General features: G+C 35.6%; 1 protein-coding gene across 2 annotated transcripts in view; it reads right to left on the reverse strand.

Moving 5' to 3' along the window:
• Positions 1–545: 545 nt before the first annotated feature.
• The window catches only part of ADAM10 (ADAM metallopeptidase domain 10), a gene marked incomplete at both ends in the record, with an annotated part of 90210 nt that continues 71155 nt past the window's right edge, over positions 546–19600 (reverse strand). For both annotated transcript variants that reach the window (XM_084240835.1, XM_084240834.1), the window contains 6 exons: positions 546–643; positions 2431–2557; positions 14330–14550; positions 14979–15087; positions 15757–15940; positions 16711–16861. In XM_084240835.1, coding sequence (XP_084096961.1) covers positions 546–643; positions 2431–2557; positions 14330–14550; positions 14979–15087; positions 15757–15940; positions 16711–16861 — 890 coding nt within the window. The remainder of the gene's footprint in view (positions 644–2430; positions 2558–14329; positions 14551–14978; positions 15088–15756; positions 15941–16710; positions 16862–19600) is intronic.

A 19600-nucleotide genomic window follows, 5' to 3' on the forward strand; every position in this document is an offset into this window, starting at 1 on the left:
TTATAATACAAAGAACCATCCATATTGCAATTTCTGTTTACAATTGCACACAGAAGTACAGTGTACGTAAGAAATACATGTCTGCATATAACAAGGTATGTACATTGGCAAGTGATGTCTCCAATGTTGAGGTGGTCAAGCCTCCTAGCCTTGATTGGCAGTTGAAAAAAATATATATATTTCAATTTGTGATAAAAGTTTATCGAGAGCCAAGTTTGCCTGCAAGTGAAGAAAATGCAGCAACGAAGAACAGGGAACATGGGGCACATAATAATATTCTAAGACTTTGTGCCATTAGGTTAAAAATATCTGTCCATAAGAAAATTGGGTTCCTTTTCCACCTCCCACCCCCAAATCGGAATTTTCAGGCTTTAAAATTTAAGTAATTCCACCTGGTCTGAGGACATGATTTCTTGCCATATTTTTCCTTCAACTTGTTTCTTGTACTTGAGGGTTTAGTTTGGGGATGATGATTTAATAGTTTTCTCTTTGGAGTGAAGTTTTCCCATTGTAGGCACTAGGAAGAACCAAGGCAAAAGCTGCAGTTAACGTCTCATGTGTCCCATCTGATAACTCTCCCGGGGCCTCTGACGCTGGGGTGGCTGATGAATGGGCTGTGGCGGTCTCCTCCTCTTTAAAGTGCCTATGAGTCACAGACGAAAGCAACAGAGATTTAACATGACCTTTTTAGCCTTAAAAAACAAGGATGTCATTTCAGTAAGAAAGGCTCTAAGATACTGGTGCTGTCCAACAGAAATATAACATGAGCAACACCTATAACTTTAAATTTTCTGGTAGCTATAATGAAAAAAAGTGAAAAAGAAACAGGGAAAATAATTTTAAAGTATTTTTTATTTCACCTAATCCAATATAGCCAAAATATTATCTTAAGATGTAATTAACATAAAAATTATTAGTGAAACATTTCATCCTTTTTTTAAATACTAAGTCTTCAAATTCTGGTATAATTTTGTATTTACCAAACATCTTAATAAAAACTAGTCACATCTCAAGTGTTCAACAGTCACAACTATTAGATTAATATGGACTCTGGGGACAGAATTCATGATGAAGCATTTACTGAGTATCTTTTAGCAAATGACTTAACCTCTCTGAATCTCGATGTCTAATCCGTAAAACAGGAACGATAACTCATTCATACACTCTGGTGAGGTGTATATGATCATTTATGTAAAGGTGGTTAACACTTCCTTGCGAGGGTTCAATAAATGACAGCTAAATTTTTTAAATGTGGAATTTGCTTAAAGTGAAATCAAGTAAAAGAATTCTTGCGGTGAATGAGGCCATAATTGACAAAAAAACATGTCTATAAAGTTATGTGGGCTTGAAATGCCAAAAAAAAAAAATTTGGTATAAATCCCAGAGTTCTAACATCATGAATTTATGAAAAGCAATCATGTCAAAATCAAATTCTTCTGATTCACACCAATATACTCTACCAGCATGATTATCGGGCTCTCTTGTCCCAATAGGTAAATGCAGGGGAACAGCCAAAGGAAAACAGAGAAAATTTATTAAAAATAAAAACAACAACCCTAGTTCTAAACTACTTTGTGTAGAGTAGTGGATTTTGCCTGAGACAAGAGGCTTCTCTAGAAGACCATGGGAGGCAGAGGAAGTGCTGTCTTTTAGCTCAGATCTCCTCCGCATCACCTTGGAATAATGTCTAGCCCACAATGGGAATGAAAACAGTTCTGGTCCAGGAATCCTGAGGGCAGCAGAGAAACCACAAATACCTTGGGGAGGAAGAGGGATGGGGAAAAATGGGGTCTAAATAATCTAGAGCAATTGCTTCTAACTCTTTTCTTGTCTAAATCTCTGGAGCTAATCTAAAAAGGGTCCTCTTCCCAATGCCCTGTGTCTCCCTGAGAGGTGATGGATGGAGAACAAACCTGGAGTTGTTTACAGAAATGAAGAAAAGCTAATTATTTGGCACTTGAAGCCTCTACCTGAAGACTCTCTCACAGACTGGAATTTGCATTTCCCCATCATCACCCCTAGGAAAAGTGATTGTATGTGCCAGAAAGTATATCAAGATTATAAATTACAGAACACAGCTACTAGCTAGAAAGACCAATCATTTAAAAGAATCCTCTCATGATAAAAGCAAAAAAGGGGACCTATGGAACATGAAACAAAAATGAGAAAGCAAGTACCAAGCAAATATAAAATGTCTAGGTCTAATTAGTTTTAGACATTCTGGATAGATTAGCATCATATTGGCAGCCATTAGCTAGATTGGGTTGATAAGACATACACTTAAAAATCAACTAAATAATTCAGCTAGTAATCTTATCCTCAAAGACAAAGTACTATAAAGTTAGTTACTAAAACCTCATTTATAATTCAATCCTATCTGCTGAATGGTTCTGAGTTATAAAAACCTATGCCTTGTTTAAATGGTCTTACCTGGAAGAGGTTTAGGAGGAGGCAACTTTGGATTACTACTTGGAGTATGAACACTGCATATCTTAATAAATCCAGCCATTAACATGATGAGGGCAATTCCCATGAGTAACACGGCCCACCAATGAGCCTAGAAAGAAACAGATGTCTCCACTGAAAAAAATCATAAGATATCTTCGAATATTTTATGTTGTATAAAATATATAATAAAATTTTTATTTTTAAAGAACAAGGTTAGGAATTATATTAGTCATATATGACTACATAGATAATAATTTCCTTAAATAGAAGAAAAACATAAAGAAAACAAAAAATCACTCACAATATCACTTCCTAGTAAAAAATACTCTTATTTTTCTGTTAGTCTCTTTTCGATATATGTAATTGTACATCATAAACAACGAGAAATGCACATGCACACCAAGGTCACCCTGCATGTAGTTTACATTGTATTTTCTCATGTGATTGAATATTTTCTGATTTGAGTATTCTTCCCTGCCCTTTTTTGCCTGTTATTCTTAAACTATGTTTTGTTTGCTTTTATAGTCTCCAATGGCTTATAACATGACAACTTAGAACTGGATAGACTTTATCAAATACTCTTTGACCTATTTTCTTTCCTAATTATTAAAGTTAAGACTGAAAACCTGTCTTCCTCATGGCTTCCTTTTTCCTACTCCTATATTTCATCTGGAATTTGAGACAATACTGTTATGAAATTATTTTTATATGACATATGGTAACAGGTAGAAAGATACATGGATACATAAATAAATTTCAAAGTTAAATGTCTTTTTTAATATGAAAAGTGGAAGGATATATACATTCTAGGTAGCAGGCAAAGTTTATTCAATCTAAGAAACTAAAAATTTCACTTCTAACTTAAATCATATTAAGCAAATCAATTAGCCAAACAAAAGGGCCTTAAAAAATGATTAATATAGTAATATATATAGAAAAAATGTTTCCATTCTTAATATATTCTAAATCTATTCTGCAATTCAAAATATTCAAACAATTACAACTTAAAATTATGCAAAACAGTTACAACTTTAAACTATGAACCTTCATATTGGCATAGTACACAGTTATTGCTTATTATAATAAAACTTCCATTCAGGAAGGTGTTTTATGAACTGGAAGTCTAATAATAGTCTACCACTTCTATACAGTTTTCTTATTCAGCAGTGACAACATAATTATAGTAATAGACACTAAAATAAAAACAAAGCCATTTTCCCCATGTGTACATAAAGCTGGTCACATATTTTTAAGATCTGATTAATTTTGAAAAACTCTCAAACTTATAGAAAAACTGATAGTACAGTACAAATAACTTCTTAAAATCTGGAACTAGCATGATGTCCTGTACCTGACCATTTTAGCATATGATTTCTACAACATAAGGGTGTTTACATAGATAACCAAAACACAATAATCAAAATCAGGAAATTAACACTGATACATTACTGCCGTTTACTCCTCAGGCCCCATCCAAGTTTTTCCATTGTTCCTAATACGATCCAATTCAGATTATATTGTTGCATTTAGCTAATGTATTTCTTTAGTCTCCTGCAATTCCAGTTCCAGTCTTTCCTTGACTTTCATAACCCTGACATAAATGCCTCTCTATTTGGGTTTATAATTAGGTTCAGAACATATATCTTTGAGGAAATGCAAATGGCCAACAGGCATATGAAAAAATGTTCAACATCCCTTATCATCAGGGAAATGCAAATCGAAACCACAATGAGATACCAACTTACACCAGTAAGAATGGCACATATCAAAAAAACAAGCAACAAAAATGTTGGCAAGGATATGATGAAAAGGAACTCTCCTACATTGCTGGTGGGAGTACAAACTGGTCCAACAACTATGGAAAGCTGTCAGGAGGTTCCACAGTCTACTAAAAATGGAGCTACCGGATACGACCTGGCAATTCCACTCCTAGGGATCTACCCAAAGGACACAAAAACATTGATTCAAAAGAACACCTGTACCCCTATGTTTACTGCAGCACTATTTACAATAGGTAAAACCTGGAAACAACCCAAATGCCCCAAAATAGATGACTGGATCAAGAAGATATCGCATATATACACAATGGAATACTATTCTGCAATCAAAAAAGATAAACTCATGCCATTTGCAGCAATATAGATGGAGCTAGAAGGAATTATGCTCAGTGAAATAAGTCAGAAGGAAAAATAAAAATATTGGATGGTTTCACTTATAGCAGGAATATAGGAGAACCAAATAAGACATCAGGGGAAAAACATAGTAACAGCACAAAACAGACAGACATAAACCAGAGACATTCTGCAGGGGAGGAGGAGGGAGAGGATCAGAGGGAGGGAGGGAGAAGCACAGGGAACTGAGGTGATGGTGCACGGGTACATTGGTGAGGGGAATTCTATGGGGACTACACCTGGGCGGGGCGGGGATGGGGGGAAGCAAACATTGTTTAAAAATGAACAATGATGTAAAAAATATATAAATAAAATATTTTTTAAAAAAGAACATATATCTTTGGTAAGAATATCACAGTTCAGGCTGTCAGGGCACACGTGATTTTGATCTCATTGCAGATGATGGTAACTAGATCACTAAACTAAGATGCAATCTGTCAAAGTTTACCATAAAGATACCCTTTTTTCTTTTTAAGCCAGTGAATATTTTAAAGGGACAATTTGGAATTATGTAAATATCCTATTCTTTATCAAATTTTCAATTTATTTATTACCTCATAGTTTCCTATTTGTTACAACAGGTTCTAATTCATTACTATCAGTACTGTGTCTTTTGGACATGTTCACATCATTCTCTGAGCATTTATTTTTCGGACAACAAGTTCCAGGCTCATCGTATTTCTTCCCTGCCTCAACTCTGGAATCAGCCATTTCCCCAAAGAGTGCTACTTCCTTTTAGAACTCCTATGTAGACACAATCCTTATAACACCTGTACTGATATCCCTCTGGGGGCGCCCTTCTCACCCTGCTGGAGCTGTGATACCACCTATTAGTTTTCTTCCAGATTCCTCCTGCTCCCCACTCTGGTCAGGCTCCAACATCCTACACTTGCACTACAAAGATCCCCACCTGGCATGATGCCTAACTTGCTTGGTCTCACCTAGTGGCTTAAGAAATGAACTGTTCAAGAAAGGGGAGGGAACAGAAAAGGGAAAATCTATATATTTTATTATGTATTCAACCTTTAAAGCAAACTTAGAATGATTTACACAAACTATGACTGCTCAAAACTCCTATACATTTCCCAGATTATACCTCTGAGTAAGAAAGCTCCATTGTCATCTTTCTCTCCATTTTCATTTTATTCTTCAGTCTTTGAACGTTTCTCACGTTTGTACCTCACTCACTCATTACTGCAGGAACTGCAGCTTCAAATGTCTATAAGGCAGATAAAGTGTAATGTAATGCACTTTAGCTTCATTCCTGAAAGACTGTTTTTCAAGAGAAGCTACAAATCTGAACTTTTACATGAAATCTATTTTTTAAATGCTTGCAACTCATTCAGATTTTCTAAAAACAATGCTTTCTAAAAACAGTATGTTTATAAAGTTGAATTTGACTATGAAACCACATGTTTATGATCTACTTTTCAGAAGTCACTTTTTTAATTTATTGTCTTTAGGTTTTAGAGAAAATAACTTTCGGAGCTCTGCTGTTCCTATGAATCTTTAGGATGATTTCCCTTCCCCTTGTTGTATAAATTTTCCACAGACCCCAGTTGTTTTTTTATTTTATTTATTCTCAAATAACAGATCAAAAGAAAATTTTTAAGGCCTGCCCTTCAATCTGCCAACTCAAATGCTGGTTGACTTCTCTTTTCATTTCTGACTACTATCAGACGAAAGACCTGTAGGCATAGCTTCTGTTGTCTTTCCAGCAGCCAGAAATCTTTTAAATATGATAATGATTAAATAGGACCTTCTTCCACCTCCACAGTGGGGATATTTGACATGCTGACCTAGTAAAATATATAAAGAATCAAAATCACCAGTATGCACTTCTTTAAGTGCTCTTTCTGCTTCACACCAGTGGTTCTCAACCTTGGTTGCATATTACAATCACTTGCATGGAGACTTTTTAGAACTGACATCCAGACCAGTTAAAAGGAGGGTTGATGGGATCCTAACATCAGTGATTTTATTAAAGCTGCTCAGATGATTCCATTAATCCACCAAGACTGAGGACTATGTACTAGGTCTCTACCAGGGGTTAGCAAACTTTTCTTTAAAGGGTTGACAATAAACGGATTCATTTAAAAATAGATAATATTTTAGACTTTGCAGCCTAATAATAATGCCAATAAAACACTATTTACAAAAACAGGGATCAGAACAGATTTGACCCAAATATATTCCATTAGTTTGGGATGCTATACCCAGATGCATACCACTTAACACTAAAACTCTTTAGCTGTTTCTCTATCCTGCGTAAGAGTTTTGGGGGTAAGTGAACGGATGTAGAATCTTAGACTGGAAAAGGCTGCTCAAATAATCAAATAATCAGCATTCACATGCTAAAGAAATGGTTTCCATGCCTGAGTACATCTAAGAATCCTCTGGAAAGAGTATGAAGGCAGATTCTTAGGCCACAACCCTACAAATTCCAATTCAGCTGCTGGGGTATGGGAGGGAGAGGGTGACAGATTATTACATTTTAAGTAAGTACAATGATGACAAAAATGCAGGTGAGTGCATCTTATGTAGTGTTGATAAGTTGGAATTTGTGGTACAGGACCATTTTGAGCATGCAGAAAATTAGTAAACCCTGGCCCTCACCCACAAAAAGCCAAGACGGACCCTCAATTACTCTGACTACTGTACATTTCCAAATATACCTGTGGAGGCATTATCACTTCTAATGTGATCCTATCCATCAGCAAAAAGGGTCAAGGGTCTTCCTACTACTTTCAGGCTAAGCTAGTTTGGTTACAAGACTGTTCTAATGTTCATTACATTATCTGATACATTTCTTTCCTTCAAATCTTCCCTGCTCAAAACCATCTTCCATATGGCTATCAATGTATGACAACCGAATATATAGAACTATGTCATTCCTCTATGTAAAACCCTTCTCCAAAAGCTTCTCCCCCACAAAAATCTCAAAGTTCTATCATTAAGTGGGAGAGAGGAAAAAAGAAAAAAAAAAACAAAGTTAAGGACATAACATGCAGCAAGTAAAGTATGATTCCACTTTTTAAAATAAATATTCTTGTAATAGTATAGACAGTTTCTGAAGAATACAGAAGAAACTCGTCTTGGGAATACTGGGAGTCCCGGGTAAAAAGAAAACTTACTTTTCAACATTCTACTTTTCACAATTAAAAAAATAATAATAATCATAACTTTCAAAAAGAAAAAAGTAGGAAAGCTTTTTTTTTTTAATTCATATTCTGTGACTTTTTCAAGAAATCCCTCTTTATAGAACACCCACCTATACCCTCTACTTCTATTTAAGTCCTTAAGAACTTTGCTCTGGTATCATATCTTTAAAGAGGCCTTGTCCAAGAAGGTTCTTCAATTTTCAGTGAAAACACCATAGAGAACTAAAAATATAGTTCTATATGCCTGTCTTCTCTATCCCAAAATGGACCACAAACTCTTTGAATTTATGTTCTCAAACTCAGTATTTACCCCCCCAAAATGCACTGCTGGGCTAGTTATTATGGGTACTATTATTCCAAATGCTGACTTTTATTTTTTTTCTTTTAAAGATTTAGTTAGTTAGTTAGTTAGTTAGTTAGTTATACATACAAGCACTGGGTACAGACAGAAGCGCAGGAGAGTGAGAGAATTCACCAGAGCCAGAGGGGGGGCAGAAAAGGCAGAGTGACGAAATACACTGCTGAGGGGAGCAGCGGGCAGCAGGAAAGGTCTGCGCGCCATGTGGGACCATCGCCCGGCAGCCGGGGATCGAACCGGCGCTGCAGAGGCTGCGGGCAGCTTCGCAGCCCAGCACTCAACCACTGTGCCACCGGGGGAGGCCCTAAATGCTGACTTTTAAACACTCCTAACAGTTCATTTATTATTTCTAGGTTGCTCCCACAAATAAACAATGGGACATGGTTCTTCTAACAGAGACATAAAATTGCAGTACTGCCACAATGAGATACTATCTCACACCTGCAAGAATGGCTGATATCCAAAAGATCAGAAACTAGTGCAGGCAAGGATATAGAGAAAAAGGAACCCTCGTACACTGTAGGTGGGACTATAGATTTTGGTCCAGCCCCAACAGGAAACAGTATAGATACTTCTCATTGCTAATTATTTACCCAAAGAATGCAAAAAAGACTAATTCAAAAGGATATATGCACTCCTATATTAATGCAGCACTATTTACAATAGCCAAATTACAGAAACAACCCAAATGCCCAAAGACAGATGAGTAGGTCGGGAAATGTGGTCTATACAGCAGAACACTACTCAACTATTAAAAAAAAAAGATGAGATCTTGCCATTTGCAACATCATGGATGGAACCAGAGGGGATAATGTTAAATAAGTGAGAAGGAAAAAGACAAACACCAGATAGCTTTACTTATAAGTGGAATATGTAACAAAAAAACAAAAGGTCAGACAAAACCAAACCAGTAACCCTAGAAATCTGTGGAACTGAGGCTACAAGAGAGGAAGAGGGGAAAAAACAGTAGGGAGGGGGCACAATGGGCTGTGGGCACCCTGGTGATGGGTGTGGTGTGGTGACATGCACCTGAGAGGTATGATCTTATGCCTTTGAATCACATACAGTGTTGTAAAGCTACCTCAATTAAAAAAAAATACTGTGGTTTTGATAATTCTAATACTAGTTCTTCAGATCTATGCAGTCTTTAAATAAGGAGAGATACAAGTAGTATGACAGCAAGAGAAGCAGACTGGAAAGAGAAAACCTGGATATTTCATAGTGGCTATAACTTAGTAGAAAACAAAGGTTAAAAGTACTAAGTCACAGTTCTGATACACAGGTCCTTCAGAACTTCTAGTTCCTTCTAGCAGTATTCCTGGTTCTCCTCCAAATTTTTCTAGGTAACTACATAGCTCAAAAACCCAAAACTTGAGATGATCTAGCGACAATCATAGTACCTGCCCAGAGTTTAGTATCGAAGGAAATAGAACAATACAGTGTAAAGAAGCTAGTGAGAAAAACTAAATAATGGTGTGTTGGATACTGTTAGTTAATATGGCCATCTTTGGTAGAGAGTATTTTTTTAATGCTCTCTTTAAAAGAGAATTATCAGAGAGTAGATTGAAAGTTAAATTGCATGTTTTCCCAAATACATAGTAAAATCAGGGAGAAGAATACCAACCAGGCTAATAAATGCAAAATAAGTGTTTCATCTCAAAAGAAAACATCACAATTTGTCCACTTGTTAGAGTCTGAAAGAAAGGAGAGCTATCATTCATTCAACAAACTTTAATGAGTATAAATTACACACCAAGTGCTTATTATCTTTCATAGATACAGGGTGTTAAGTATAACTTAAAGAGACAAAAAGAAGTCATTCAAAAATTTTTTTAAAGCCCAGAAGTTAACAATCATTAAATCAAGTCCGATAAAATAATTTTACATTTAGAAACAGAGAGATGTTGTTAAATACAGTCATTTAAATGGCCAAAAGTAAGCAAAGTTGAAAATAGGGGCAAAAATGACCAAATGTCTAAATTTACTAATTTATTATATACTGATTATAAGTTGTAATAATTTAAACAAAAAGGACTTATAGGATTAAAAAAATGATAAAACAAATATTCCAACCCCATTCCCCCAATAAGAGATGAAGGGCAAGACAAGCATTCAAGTCTCTTCAGACATAAAATAGTCTTTACTGTTTTTTAAAGAAGAATTCCAGAAAAGGTCAATCACATATCATCTTTTCAGTGGATGTTCCAAGGTTTAACAATTCTTACTCTCAGCAAATGCACTCTAGATTTCCTGTGGATCACAAGACCACGTGGGGCCCACATTTTCTTCTCATGATACTGCTTATGCCATCCCGCAGGACAGAAGGCTTCCTTTTTATCTTTCAGAAGACACTACAATCTAGACTTTGAATACTGTTCTGTCCTTCACCAGCCCATGTGCCACCCTTCACACCAATCTGTCAAGCAGAAAGCAAGTGGCTATTGTCTTTTAGTTAAGGTCAGCCTGAGCATTCAGGATAAAACACCATGAAAGGAAACTTGAAAATATCACAGCTTCAACGTTAAGATACCATGCACAACCTTTTTTTCATTTAAGTTATGACATTTAAGAAATCTGCTTCCTTCATCTAGCATATATACTAAATCCTGACTGTAAGCTAAGTCCTATAATGACAATTGCATCTTTGTTATTAAAGTTCTTAAGTTATAGCTTAAGCAATGAAGAACTCTAGAGGTCCATGACCACCTTCCATTTTCGGCATTGTCAGAATGATAAAATAGAAAGTTTCTGGGCTATAAGACAAGAGAAAGACATCCAAGGAATCCAAATAGGAAAAGAAGAAGTCAAACTATCACTATTTGCAGACGATATGATATTATACATAGAGAACCCCAAAAACTCCACAGAAAAGCTAATTCAACTCATCAATCAGTTCAGTAAAGTGGCAGGATACAAAATCAACACGCAAAAGTCAGTAGCCTTCCTATACACAAACAATAAATCTGAAGAAGAAGAAATCAAAAAAACCACCCCTTTTGTTATTGAAACAAAAAAAATCAAATATTTGGGAATAAATCTAACAAAAGAGGTAAAGGACCTATACAAAGAAAACTATAAAACACTGTTAAAAGAAATAGAAGAAGACACAAAGAAATGGAGAGACATCCCCTGCTCATGGATTGGAAGAATAAACATTATTAAAATGGCCATCCTTCCAAAAGCAATATACAGATTCAATGCTATTCCAATCAAAATTTCAATGTCATTCTTCAAAGAAATAGAACAATTATTGATGAAATTCATATGGAATCACAAAAAACCCCGAATAGCCAAAGCTCTCCTGAAAAAAAAAGAAGGGAATGGAGGCATCACACTCCCAGACTTCAAACTATACTACAAAGCCATAATCATCAAAACTGCATGGTATTGGAACAAGAACAGACATACAGACCAATGGAATCGAATAGAAAATCCAGAAATAAACCCACAGATTTATGGTCAACTAATCTTTGACAAAGGAGCAAAGAATATGCATTGGAGCAAAGAAAGTTTGTTCAATAAATGGTGCTGGGAAAACTGGGTCGCTACATGCAAAAGAATGAAGCTTGACCACCACCTCACACCATACACAAAAATCAACTCAAAATGGATTAAAGAACTAGACATAAGACCTGAAACCATAAAATATATAGAAGGAAATATAGGCGAAACACCACGTGATTTGCACATCAAAGACATCTTTACAGACACATCACCCAAAGCAGTGATAGTGAAGGAAAAGATAAACAGCTGGGACTACATCAAATTAAAGAGCTTTTGCACAGCAAAAGAGACAATAACAAAAACAAAGAGAAACCCCACCAACTGGGAGAACATTTTTGCACCCAACACTAATGATAAAGGACTGATCACAAAAATCTGCAAAGAGCTGATGAGACTCAACAACAACAAAGAAAATTATCCAGTCAAAAAATGGGCAGAAGAGCTAAAAAGAAACTTCTCTGAAGAGGAAATGCAAATGGCCAACAGGCATATGAAAAAATGTTCAACATCACTTGTCATCAGGGAAACGCAAATCAAAACTACCATGAGATACCATCTCCCACCAGTGAGAATGGCACATATTAAAAAAACTAGCAACAACAAATGTTGGCGAGGGTGTGGAGAAAAAGGAACTCTTCTGCACTGTTGGTGGGAGTGCAAACTGGTCCAACCACTGTGGAGAGCTGTGTGGAGATTTCTGGACCTACTAAACATAGAGCTTCCATATGATCCAGCAATTCCACTCCTAGGTATTTACCCAAAGGACACAGAAACATCAATTCCAAAGAACACCTGCACCCCTATGTTTATAGCAGCACTGTTTACAATAGCTAAGCTTTGGAAACAACCCAAATGCCCAAAAATAGATGACTGGATCAAGAAGATGTAGTACATATATACCATGGAATATTACTCAGCATTCAAAAAAGATAAACACATGCAATTTGCAGCAACATGGATGGCGCTGGAAGGGATCATGCTCAGCGAAATAAGCCAGAAAGAAAAAGAAAAATACCGGATGGTCTCACTCATAGCAGGAATCTAGAAAACTTAAATAAGGGACCAGGAAAATGAATAACTATAAGAAAGTGAAAATCAAAATCAACAAAAAACTATGAACCAGAGACACTTTTAGGGGGGCGGGGGCGGGAGGGGAGGGATTGGGGTCAGAATGGGGGGTCTGCAATTGTATGGGGAATATAACAATAAAATTTATTAAAAAAAAAAAAAAAGGAATCATCAGATAGCAAAGACTGAAAAAAAAATGCTCCCAAACTTTCACATACACTATCAACTACAAACTCAGTGCATCCAGGGTTGGGCCTGATAATGTGCATTTCCATAAGGTTCCCAGGTGATTCGGATACTCCGGGTTCAGGGGATTACACTTTGAAATCCACTACTCTGGATTAGAGGTTGATAAACACTGCCTAGAAAATGTTAAACCCACACAGAAAACCCACATTTTATTTGTGCTTTTAAGGAATCCCCAGTTCTAAATGCACACATTAAAATGTAAGGAAATAATGTGGAGAGGGAGGAGGAGGGAGGAGCTGAATTCTAAGTCAATTTCCAAGGTAAACTCATTTAGTTCAATATAGCACAGTCTCAGATAGCTCACCTGCAAGTTTCCCGCTGTTATTTTAATGTAATCATTAGAGACAGGAATATTTAAGTGACTGAGATATAGTCATCCTTAACAACCTTTTAAGAAATTTTCGGGTAATTCAATATCTGTACATCTTGGGGAAATGTGGGCTTAAAAAAAATACAGTTCAGTGGATTTTTGTTGGATGAACAAAATCATTAACAAGTTTGCAAAATGCTCTGTCTCCAATCTTACTCTGGTCAGCATTTCCTATCACTGGTTAAGATGAAGACTCAGAAATTATATTGAAACATCAGAAAAAAACCTTCAGAAAATCACCAATTTCTCTTTCATCTCTCCTGCTGAGCAAAGTTGAACCCACAGGTGACTATGTAATACTGAGATGAGGGATAAGTACCACCAAAAAAAAAAAAAAAAAAAAGGCAGGCAGGGCTTTTCGAACAACTTGAAAAAAAGAGTCCCATGAAAATGCCCTAATCATGGGCCTCCCTTGGTGGCGCAGGCCGTTGAGCGCAGCACTGTGAGGCTGTCCACAGCCTCTGCAGCACCAGTTCAATCCCGGCCGGCGAGGGTCCCACATGGCGCGGAAGACCTCTCCTGTCACGCCTGCTGCGCCCCTCAACAGTGTATTTCATCAGTCTGCCTGTTCTGTTCCCCGCTCTGTCTCTGGTGAATCCTCTCACCCTCCCGCACACCTGGCCTGTACCCTGGTTCTTGTGTAAATAAATAAATCTTTAAAAAAAAAGAAAGAAAAAGAAAATGCCCTAATCATACGGATCAAGGGAGGAAGCAACCCACTCAGGACATAAACCAGGGAGCAGAGTGAAACAGAATGACTCCCATCATCTACTAACCAACCCATGAATGATACACATGAAGAGACTCTGATCACTTCAGAAGAAAAAAAATACCCAGGGCTATCTGAACTTTAAAAATCAGTTTTCAAATAAAGCAATTCCAGTATAAACAAGAAATGGGTGATTTTCTCATAATACTGGTGACCTTTAGCAGGTAAAATTATGATCAGAAATAGGTATTTATAAAGATAAGTTTTCTTTGTAAATGAATCTATACTTACCACAATCCATTCAGCAATGTTTTCATAGAGCTCTGGACTAAAAATTGCTTTTTTCAGTCTTGCTAAAGGGCCATCAGCATCTACTAATCTGCACCGCATGAAAACATCACAGTAGCCTCTAAAATCATTGCAAGGGGATCCAGGTTGGAGAGTGATGGTGCGACCAACAAAGAACATCTTCCACTGCGCAGACCCTGTACTGGCACAAGTTGATGGATCCACTGGAAAAGAAGTGGCAAAAGAAGTTGAAAATCAAGTTCTCTAACAGACCAGTTGGGGAAAGAGGGAGGGGATGATACTTCCTATAAACTTTCATTAGTTAGGCTAGATGACACCATAAATACAATATAAACAGACAACCAGTAACCCTAGACTGAGTGCCTACAATTGTTTAAATCCCCCTAACACTGTTTATATTAATTATTGCCATAAAGATGACAGATTTCAGTCTAGTTTATCATTTTGAAAAACACTGTTAGAACCATAACAGAAGTATAATGCTTTGCCACTTTTTAAAGAGTTCTCAAGAGAATTAGTCTAATTGGGAACTATCTATCCAAACTACATGTCAAAGTTTACACTTAAAATTTAGGAGAAAAATAATGGTTTTTGAAACAGACTTTACAGTCTTGCATTTTAAAAGCCTTACTCTTCTTCATACAGCAGACATGGCATAATTCTTTATCATCTTTGCCATCAGAACTTGCACAGGTACACTCCTCCAAGCCGTATTTCTCACAGATAGAGCCTGCACATTGCTGAAGGAAAAAAATCCAAGAGCAATTATTTAATCCCTATGCAGTCAAATCTATTACTCATAGTAATAGAAAGGCAGGTATGAGCTTCCAATGCCAAAATAGTTAAGAAGAAATCTAAGAGGGGGAGAAAAGGCATAGATAAGTATCAGAAATGGGCCATATAATTACATTTGAGAAAGAGTGTGTGCAAATAAGATAGTAAATCTTTTAAAGAAATGGCAACTTAAAAAAATATCTAAACAAAACATAAACAGAAAGAAAGAGTAGATTGAGCATCTACCCCTCAGGTAGAGGAAAGTAATATTTAGCCAAGAAAGTTTTAAGGCTCAGCATTCCGAGAAAATAACCAAAAGACCTCTTTAAGTTATTAAAATATTAACTTGTAAGACTTAAAATCAATACAAAGTCACATGCCTCTTTGTATAACTGTTTTTTCTCTAGAGAATATCAAACACATGGTAGCCGGACAGATGAAAGAAAAGTATGAAATAATGCCTCCAGGCACTTATACTACATTCAAAGCTTTGTGGGTAATAGAAAGGGATATTATTAAAATAGGGACCAAGATTAATTACTTTCACTCTGTAGCTATAAGTGTCAACATTACTCTGAAAAGTAGTTTTATACGGTTTAATAAAATAAAATAAGAAATATAAATAAAATACTTACCCCATTAATGCACACTTGTGTATGCCTATTACAGTCTGTAAAGTTTGGCTTAGGGTCAGATGCAGGACAGAGAGCTGTGACACCATTACATATTCCTTCTTTTGCACAATCTGAATCATCCCGACACTTCTCAGTTTTTGACTTGAATGCACAGCCTGCTGTACAGCAAGGACCTTGACTTGGACTAGAAGAAAAATTAAGTGATTAAAGTAAAACAGCAAGATATTTTCTACTTAACTTAGATATGGTCCTAATTTTTACATGATCTTTTAAATGGTAAGTATGTTACTGGTATACACTTTCAATATGGGAATAAGAGGCTATTTAATTTCAACATTTAATAAGTACAGAAAAGTGATTAAGTATCTCATTCTTATAATCAAGGCACACTATATTCAGCATTCTCAGTCTATTTGTCTTTAGAGAAAGGCAATGGAAATGCATTTAATTTAGTAAGTTATCTCTGTTTTTCATAGTTGTATTACATAACTAGTTAATTTATCAAATGTATTCATATGCTAAAATCAAACTAAGATACACAGACCAATCATTTAAAAATATTACCTAAACAACATTCTAGTGTGTTATATCTATTTCCACCAAAGTAATATGAAAAGGGAAATAATTATATATCTAAGTTCCAAGAGTGTATGGATTTTACAATACCTCAATATTTAGTGCTCGCTTCGGCAGCACATATACAATACCTCAATATTTAAATTTTATTGAGTATCCTTTGCATGTACTTTTTTAACACCTACTGCTCAAGTTAGAAGTTGTTCAATCTGCCAAGAACAGAGCACTAAACAATGCTATACACACACAAAAATAATAAATAAAACAAAGGCAAAGTTTCAAAACCAAATGCATCTCTTTATCTAAGTTTTAGGTTTGTCATACCTGCCTTCACCTAACTTTATAGGAACATTAACATTACTGGAATTAGCAAGGTACCTGCACTGTTTTCCAGGTTTCAGCTTGCATTTTTTCCCCTCTGGTTGGTTTGCATCATAGCAACACTCATCTTTACACTGGTCACTATAGCCACAATCACATTCTTCACCTTGTTCTACCATCCCATTTCCACAAATAGGTTGGCCAGATTCTGAGGAAAATAAATAACATATGATAAACATGTATGCACACATTAATTTTATTTAAAATTTATAAACACTTTTAGATGAGATGGGCACATTCAGAGTGGTGTGTGGAGGGCTAGGCTATCTTGGTAGGTATAGTGTGGTTAACAACACTTGAAAGTGGATATCCTATGCTTCTAAATCCTATCAATGTTATAAACCAATGTCACCTAAACAATAACATTAACAACAAAAAAACTCTTTTTAGAGTTTCATCACAAAAGGAGAAAGGAAAACTTTAATGAGTAAGAAAAATAAAACAAACTAGAAATCTGGAAATCATTTGGGGGTCCCAGTTTCTTAATCTGTAAGTGAGAGGATTTGATCTGATGGTTCCTTCTATAAGTATTAACATTGTATTTAGGCTATCCCATACTGAACTTTAGTGTACAATGACTGCACTATTTATAGTATATAAAGATCAGTGCCTTATTAGCCAAAAATAAACCTTTCTATAATAGAAAATTTCAAACATACATAGAAGTAAAAGAATAATTACAATGATGTCATAAACCAATCACTTAGCTTTAATAACTATCAGCAATATGTTGTAAACAACTACACCTTATATGTTAATTTGTTCTTACAAATACTCCAGGACAAATCAGAGATAAGGTGATTTTTCTTCTTAAAGTCTAACCACAATACCATTGTCACATCTAACAAAATGAACAATATGCTTAACAACATCAGTGAATCCATGTTTAATTTTCTTCAATTATCTCTTTACAATTGGTTTATTTGAGCCAAGTTCCAAACAAAGTTACCCCAATCCCTTCCCAAGTGGTTGCTTTCAACTGACTTGTGTCTTCATGTTCTTTTAATATGCAACAGATTTTATTCCTTTCTTTTTTATTTTTACATTATTTATTTGTTAAAGAAATTGGGTCATTTTTTCTGTAGAATTGACTATAACAAAGTCAATAAGCAATTTTTTACAAATGTAAATTAGTTTTGCTCCTCCGTTAGACCAAACTCCTTCAGGAAGAACCATGTATTATTTATATCACTTGTAGTCCCACAGAACCTAGCAGTATTAGGCCAAATCTTGGTTCATTAAGTTTTGACTATGATCTAAAGACAGCAAATAATTTCACAAAAGTTTTTAGGCTTTCAAGTTCTGTGATTTTTGTCAATGAACTTTAAAATTAGAAGAGGAGGGCCTCCCTGCTGGCACAAGGGGTTAAGCACAGCACTGTGAAGCTATCTGCAGCCTCAGCAGCACAAGTTCAATACAGCCAGGGAGTTACCAACGTGGCATAGCAGACCTCTCCTGTTGTGCCCGCTGCTCCCCTCAGCAGTGTATTTCAACCAATCCGCCTGTTCTGTTCCCCACTCTGTCGCTGGTGAATCCTCTCACCCCTTTCGGCACCTCTGGCCCATAACCCAGTTCTTGTATGCATAAATAAATAAATCTTTAAAAATAAAATAAAATAATAAAAATAAAAATCATAAAATAAAACTAGAAGAGGAATGCTACAATTTGTAAATCATAAAAATCACTGAACTTTAAGTGTAGCAAATAAGAATAAAATGCTGTCACAGAGTTTGTTACTTGCTAGAAATCATATGCTATAGTACAGGCAAAACATAGACTAAACTCAGGTTTCCTAAATCTAAACCTAAAATCCAGTGCTCTTTTCTATTACAGCAAATTATGTAGAATATAGTCATAGTACAGACCTTAAATTGAGAACTAAGTACAAGGAAATACATCTCAAGCACAGGGAACCAAAAAGAGGCAGATCTGCATCAAATACATTCTAGCCTTATAGTCAGAAAGTTCCTTCTTATCCCTAGCCATATCAATTATTAAAGGAAATCTTAGAGGTAACTAAAGTTCCAGTCCTATCTTTCATATTATACCATCTCTTTTGTTCTCCAAAACTAGGAGCATGTACATATATCCTAAGTAAATTATAATGATTTTTCTAAAGTCTAGTGAAAATCATTTTTATAGGAGAAAAGGGAAAATGTAAAGTTGGAAAACCTTTGAAGCACTATTTCCTACGCATTTTTCATCTCCTATAGAAATATTACTTCAAGCCAGTTATTTAGTAAGAGCTTAACTACAAAGGTCTATTTAAATGCAAGTTACAGTAAGAATGTATCTTTGCCATAATTTAAGAAACAAATTTTCTTCCCATAAAACCTACAAAGCAGTATGCTCATTTTTAAAAGCCAACTTCTATTAGAAAGCTTACTGTGAAAATACAGTTAACAAATCAATATAATTTTAAAAATGGTAATTTGGACTTCATCAGAATGTAACTTTTGTTCTAGGGAACATTCTACGAAAAGGAAGACAAGACAAGCTACAGACCTGCAGAGAAACTTTGCAAACCAGTATCTGACAAATGACTAGTATCTATATTATACAAAGAATTTCAAAACAGAAAAACATCTAATTAGAAATGTCCAGGAAACATGGACAATTCACCAAGGAAGATACAGGGATGGCAAATGTTGATGTTCAATATCAATAGTCATCACAGAAATACAAATTAAAAGCACAATGAGATATCACCATACACCTATCAGAATGAACACAAATAATGAAAATACCAAAACCCAGCAAGTATATAAAGAAATTTGATTGCTCATACATTGCTGGTGGAAATACGAAATATACATTCAGTCCCAAAAATATTTTGGCAGTTTTTTTTAAATTTAAAAAAAAAAAATTTACTGTATGATCCGTGCAT

The sequence above is a fragment of the Talpa europaea genome (assembly GCF_964194135.1).
Source record: "Talpa europaea genome assembly, chromosome: 8".
Classification (NCBI taxonomy): Eukaryota; Metazoa; Chordata; class Mammalia; order Eulipotyphla; family Talpidae; genus Talpa; species Talpa europaea.